This window comes from Etheostoma spectabile, chromosome 18 (assembly GCF_008692095.1).
Source record: "Etheostoma spectabile isolate EspeVRDwgs_2016 chromosome 18, UIUC_Espe_1.0, whole genome shotgun sequence".
Classification (NCBI taxonomy): domain Eukaryota; kingdom Metazoa; phylum Chordata; class Actinopteri; order Perciformes; family Percidae; genus Etheostoma; species Etheostoma spectabile.
Window position 1 is genome coordinate 14,841,160 of NC_045750.1, and position 7,089 is coordinate 14,848,248.

At 40.0% G+C, this 7,089-nt stretch overlaps 1 protein-coding gene across 4 annotated transcripts in view; it reads left to right on the plus strand.

Annotated features, from left to right (window-relative positions):
- Positions 1-5,013, plus strand: part of gpatch2 (G patch domain containing 2) — a 10,767-nt gene extending 5,754 nt beyond the window's left edge. For 2 of the 4 annotated variants that reach the window (XM_032543253.1, XM_032543254.1), the window contains exons 7-10: positions 283-322; positions 901-974; positions 1,182-1,270; positions 3,284-5,013. In XM_032543253.1, coding sequence (XP_032399144.1) covers positions 283-322; positions 901-974; positions 1,182-1,270; positions 3,284-3,453 — 373 coding nt within the window. In that variant the 3' untranslated portion in view covers positions 3,454-5,013. The remainder of the gene's footprint in view (positions 1-282; positions 323-900; positions 975-1,181; positions 1,271-3,283) is intronic. The other 2 variants (XM_032543255.1, XM_032543256.1) reach the window with 1 other exon arrangement.
- The last annotated feature ends 2,076 nt before the right edge of the window (positions 5,014-7,089 follow it).

Below are 7,089 nucleotides of genomic sequence, written 5' to 3' on the forward strand. Positions count from 1 at the left end.
CTCTCTCTCTCTCTCTCTCTCTCTCTCTCTCTCTCTCTCCCTGACTCATTGAGGGGACAACTTTAAACGCTGTGTTCATAAACGCCAACTGACCAACCTGCACATACCTTTTAAAGTCTATAAAAGTTCTTGAGTTTCTGTAAAAGTGTCTGGGATGGACAAGGTCCAACAGTTCACTTAAGGCAAGACATGATAATGAATAGCAGTTGGGTTTCTGTCTCTGGAACGCTGCCTTGATGGGAATTTGAGGGCCCTAATTACACTATATTATATCTCTAACAGGCCTTGGTTTAGCTCGGGCTCGAGAAGAGAACACGGACAGGTGAGCCATGTTACTTTTCTTCATTTTATTCCCTTTGAAATGCAAATTTCAGATGTAGATGTATTACAAGCACCTGTTGGGTTGGTGTTAAAGGTCCCATGACATGGTGCTTTTTGGATTCTTTTATATAGGCCTTAGTGGTGCCCTGATACTGTATCTGAAGTCCCTCTCCCAAAATTCCGCCTTGGTGCAGAATTACAGCCTCTAGAGCCAGTCCCACAACAAGCTTTCCTTAATATGTGCCATTTCTGTATCTGTAGATCTGTAAATCTCTGGGTAGGCAGAAGAAGAGGAGGTAACCTTGCCCCTTATGACCTCATAAGGAACAAAATTCCAGATTGGCCTATCTGAGCTTTCATTTTCTCAAAGGCAGAGCAACATACCCAGGGTTCGGTTTACACCTATTGCCATTTCTAGCCACTGGGAGACCAGAGGCAGGCTGGGGGAACTCATGTTAATGTTAAAAAACCTCATAAAGTGGAATTTTTATGCCATGGGACCTTTAAACAAGTGTTGTAAGAATTTCTTGCTAACTGCTTGAACATTGAACTTTAGTTTTCCCTTCTCTTTAACCGCTGCCACTTCAGTTGCATTGGGACTCACGGTCGGACAGAGGGCATCGGAGAACCTGTTCAGTAAAAACAGCCAGCAGGTGAGAACAGTTTAACTAAAAACACCAGTGATTTATGACCATAACTCACTCTTTTCCTTTAGTTCCCGCTGTTGTCTCATTGACCAACCCTCCTATTGTTTTCATAATGTTTAGTGGTATTTTCCAAATGAAAAATAATACCGTCCAGTGTTATTTAAGGTAAAACTAACGCTCCCATATTTCTGTCCTGCTTGGCTGGTCTTGCAGACAGACCAGCGGGCACCTCGGCTCTCTGTGTACAGGGGATGTCAAGCGGAGGCGAAAAGCAGCCCCCCTCGGTTCCACCGCCCCCTCAGGTATTGGATGCAAACCTAGCTACACCTAACACACCATCTGGCACTTTTTACCAACCACCCCTTTAATTGTATTTTTGGCTCTCACTTTCTCTCCCGTTGTCCTCCCCCTCTTGGTTGAGCTCAGTATGCTCGCCAGCCTGCTTTCCTCATTTCCTTCTGCCTCGCACACACACTGATGTAAACACAAGGGACTGGGATGAAAAATGAGGCTTTCACTACACATTTTTAAAAGAATTTATTGAGAGAAGGGAGTCCCTCATCCTTCATATTGCTCCCTCTTTCCTCCTCTGTCATTATTAAGCCGGGCTTTAGCTTTTAACCCCATTTCCTCCTTTGCTGGACAAGAGTCAGCTGGCTAGTCATCTTATCAGAGCAGAGAAACTGGATTAGCTCTTTGCTAGTTGAACTTGTGTATCACCTCGCTCCCCAAAGCCACTCTCTTAACCTCTGGGCCAGTTGATCCTTTCAGAGGAGGGAGGACGCTGTAGCAAAGCCCGATACTGTAAGATCCAACTCCAACTACACTATATGTAGTTAGTGTCGGATAGTGTTCCAATTTTTATCTGCACGGATACTGCTACCTGGAATTTGTTTCCGCTACACAACGGTAACTTTTTTTTTTTGGTACTGTCCCTCTGGAATAACAAAAAAATAATTTCAGCTGTAAAAATAATTCCAAAAGCTATTTATCCTATTAACTTATTAGAACATTATGCTATTTATTTAGAATATTTTACACTCAAAACAAAATAAAAATAAAACACCTCCCTCTCCCATCCCTAAAACTTATCCAAATAAAATTATTCATTTAATCATTTTTATTCTTGTATTTTTATATTCTATTTTAGCCTGTTTTATTTTCACAAGCGTTTTTAATTGCTCTTTAATGTTTTATGTAAAGCACGTAGAACTGCCCTGTTGCTGAAATGTGCCATAGAAGTTGCCTTGCCTTACAACTTTAGCCTGTCAGTCACGAGGGAATAGAATGCTATTAGATTAATTTTTATTGTCCAAAGTCACACATTCAGCGACGCGCAGACCTGGGTGCAGCGCTCGGCAAGGGCCTGCCAAAGTCACTACTGACAATTTGGCTTGAACCCACTGTCTACCATCGTGTGTGTAAATGAGCGTGCGGCTCCGCCCTGTGCTTGATACAAATCAAGACGGGATTAGAAAGGGTAATAGGTTGGCATCTGTGACTGGACTGTGAACTTCCAGGAAGGGCGAGGACAAAATGGCGAGTCTAGTTTGAGACAGTCACATTTCCAGTCCTGTGAAGGACAGTACACCTACGTCTAAGTCGATTACATTAGTATTGTTCTTAGATGTGTCAGGTGTTCAGAGGAGGAACTGTGATAATGTTACTGGAGCAGATCTTTTAGTGAAGCAAGTTTGAGACAGAAAGACAAAAACGCAAATGAGTGAAACAAGCAACTTTTCATGCTTGAATAATTTATTATAGTGCTGTCAAATGATTAAAATATTTCATTGATTAATCACAAATTAACTCACAATTAATCACACATTTTTATCTGTTTCACACGTAACATTCACACTTGGAGCAAATAATGTATGTATACATACATACATACATACATACATACATACATACATACATACATGCATACACCCAATGTAACCCTGTCCATCAATAAAAGGGTGAAAAAAAAGACTTTTGACACAAGTGTGTGTGGCGTGCCTGTTGTTGTTTCCGGTCTAGCTAGATCCGGTCTTGTGTTTTCTAACATTACTAGTTGTTGCAACAGCACGTTGAGAAAAAAAATTGACGCCGTTTACGCATTTAACTGATGGCACTAATTTATTAAGAAAAACATGTTCATCAAAAGTAACTAGGTGATGTCTTCAAAACAAAAACGTATCCTATTTATAATAATGTAAAACGGACCAAATCCTCAACAACACAACAACTGGAACCATATAATACATATGTACACTCACACACAAGCTGATGAAATCGTTTTCTTTTCTAAACTGTCACCTCTCTCTTGTCAGGAGTGGTCGGGGAGAACGCGCCTCCCATCCCTGACACAAACATGGGCAGCCGCATGTTACAGAGCATGGGCTGGAGCCCGGGGATGGGCCTGGGTCCAGAGGGCAGGGGCATCACCGAGCCAGTCCGGGCCACACAGAGACCCAAAGGCACGGGTCTGGGTTTCAACTGAACACTAACCGGGTTTCTAAATCCTGAACCTGAAGTCATGCTGGGACAAGACTCCCCAAGAGATCGGAGTGAGGGAGATGCTGCTGAGGGCAATGAAAGATGAAAAGAAACGGTCCAGAATAATCGGGCATCTGAGTCATGAGAAGGGAAGGAATGAGGCTTGTCCTAACAATAGAAACTTTCCCATATTGGGGAGAATCCTCTGACACACACACACACACACACACAAACAACATGGAAGTGAATGAAACTGAGCAGAAGAAAAGACTCCCTGCAAACATGTTCTCTCAAGAAACTCCATGTTGGAGAAAATGAAAGACATTGTTGCGTCATTGATAGTTTGTAACGGTGGCATGCCATCTCAGCCCTGTTACCTCAGATGCCATTGTAATTGGCTTGAAACCTGGGGAAAATTATGACCAAATACTGATCCAATGATTGAGTGGTTTGTTTTCAATCAGCTGTACGGTTAGTGAACGAAAAATGGTTTTGTCCGGTATTGCACAAGAATTTCAGAATCAAAGACCGTTTCAGTAGAGCGTACCTCAAGATTAATTTTAGGTTCTTTTTAAGGTAATGAAGGTAAGGGTACACTGTATGGATGTGTGTTGGAATCTCTGGATTTTTTCCCCATTTACTTGTTGTTCATGTATTGGAAGAAGTCCTCCCATCAGAATGTTTTTATCCATGAAAAAAAGATTTAAAAAAAACCAAACATGTTCTGCTGATGTTCACTAAGAAAAAACACATTGGGACATATAAAGTAAAGTCTTGCAGATGACTTGCTTGACTGTCCTAGTTCACTGTCCTATTTTGTTTAGGTATTTTATCCTGGCACGTGTTGGCACCGCAGACTGCAGCATTTAGCCTTCCACAGCCATCTTCAATGATTTTACATAGAGTACATGACAAAATGGCTGCAAGTGTGTCAGCTTCCAGGCCTTTTAGTGTCGCCACACAGGTTTGGAGATTCCGGTGAAAGAGAATTAATAAATGTAGCTCTTTTCAATGTCTTCAGAGGGTTAAGAAAACCAAGAAATATTGCTGTCATAATACACACAGAAAGGGCCTACATCTCTTTGTTTCACAGGTGTTTTCACTTAATTAGCCTGATTGGAGCTTTTCTCAGAATTGGTGAACATAGACTGAAGTCTAATCAGACAAAAGTGAAAACACCTGTGTGGCTGAGCAGGTGCTTAACGTAAAGAAGAAGACCTTCTTTAGTTTTAGACCCGTTGTCATTTACCTAACTGTGATATTGTTTCTTGTGTTTGTTCAGAGTATATTTGCTAATATAGCCTACCTGCAGCCATAGATTGTCCTGAATGCAGATTTAAAAAATATTTTAGGCGCAGGTAGAGAGATTAAGGTCTAGAATAATGAATGAAAAGATGAATTTATAAAATGTGCAGGAAGTTGTACTGTAAAAGTAACTATATTTGTTTCCTCTACTTTGTTGTTTTAACCATTGAGCACCGGATGGATGGTCTTTTACCCTATTAGGCCTGTTCATAGAAGTGTGAGATGTCAGTGACACAACCAAGTATTAAACTCAAAGACTGCCTAAACTCTGTGGTAGTTATTGAACTACTAGGTTAATCCCACCCCCGTAGTTCATCAGGTGGTTTAAACCAAAGGCTTGTTTGATTTTTACTTTTGACTGGAGCCTGATCCATGGAAAAAAAACAATATTAGCATTATTATATAAGAGTTAAAAACAGGTAACATAATCTGCTGTGTCCATTTAAAAAAAACATTGATAAGCACCATTTAAAAGGAAGACTTTGACTTTTTGGAAAATGTGCTTATTCTCTTTCTGGTCCAGAATGAGATAACATATGAAGCTATAGCCAGTAGCTGGTTAGCTTAGCGTTTAGAAACTTGTGTCCAAATGAAGAAAACCCACCAACTAGCACCTTTTCAAAGTGCATAACAAATCTTTGTATGTTTTAATTAGTATAAAAGCTGAAGTGTAAAAATAATTTGTGTGTTTGGCGCAGTCACTCCCTGGATTCTGCGCTGGTTGCCTGGCAACCTTCCAGTGATGACAAGACTCCAGGAAAGAAATGGTCCAGCAAAAAACCCTGTAAAACCACAATTTCATTTTTCTACAAACGTTAAACTAAGAACATATAATGTGCTTATTATAGAGCTTTAGAGGTGCTGGTAACCGAAACCTTTGTTATTGTTTGGTACGAGTTTTTCACAGACTGGTCACTTATCTAACTCAAATCCAACTGTAAAAAAAATCCTGTTGATATATAATTAAAATCCAGTGGTAGTGAAGTTGATTTATGGCCTTTCATGACATCCAATACAAATAACATACAACATACAAACCCCAATTCCACTGAAATTGGGACGTTGTGTAAAATGTAAAAAAAAACAGAATACAATGATTTGCAAATCATTTTCAACCATATACATTGCACTACAAAGACAAGATATTTAATGTCCAAACTAAGAAACTTTGTTGTTGTTTTTGCAAATATTCACTCATTTTGAATTTGAAGCCTGCAACACATCCAATAAGCAAGGGCATGCTTACTACTGTGTTATATCACCTTTTCTTTTGACAGCCAATAAGCATGAGGGAACTGAGGAGGCATTTTGTTGAAGCTTGCTGAAATTAATTACAGGGTCACCCCTCAAAAAGTATTTGCTTGGATGGCAGCGCATGTTGCTCCAGTACCAGTTGTGTTAAGAATAATAAGAGTTTGGTTAAAAAAGTGAATAATGCTCAAAATCCTTAGAATAGCTTTTAATTCCATAATAGCAATGCATTGGGAACACTGCACATTCAATTCCACATCAAAACATGACCAAAATTGATCAAGTTTGTGTTCTACCTTTACAGAAAGTGAAGAAAAAAGGATATTAGGCTGTTGAACAAACTCCAACATTTACTGTATAAATTGACAAATGTCTCAAGGGTTTACTTTGAATCACTGCACTAATATTCAGTTCCATAACTGTTATTTCAGAGAACTGCTTCACATCTGTGTTGCATGGAGTGGCACCTGTGAACAGGTATTCCAGGTATTTTACTGGGTTTTGCCTCAGAAACAGCATTTTTCACCCCAAGTGTTCTATGGGCTTGAGATCCAGGGACCTCAATCCATCAATCTCGTTCATCTAGAACCAAGACTTTGCTCACTTACTGGTGTATTATGGGTCATTGTCTTGTCGAAAGACCCATTTCAAAGGCATTTCCTCTTCAGCATAAGTCAACATGACCTCCTCAAGTATTTTGATGTATTGAAACCGATGCTTCTAGCTGATAGCTTTGCTTCACAGGGCCTTCTGATCCTAACAGTACTCACAGGTAACTTTTAAGTCTTCCTGGAACTGATCATTGGTTCACCCTTTGCCATTTTGGCTATTCTTTGATCCATTCAAATGGTAGTTGACCGTTTTTTCCCCACTTCATTCAGGCTTTGGATGACATTTCCATCCATCCAAGGCATTTGAAATCATTTTGGCAGAACAAGCTATAATTTTCTGCACTTCTTTCTATGTTTCCCCCTCTCCAGTCAACTTTTTAATCAAAGTCCGCTGTTCCACAGAGCATTTCAGTGTGAAATGCACTATAACTAGCACGCACAACATTTGCTTCCTTCCTTCCTTAAATATGGGC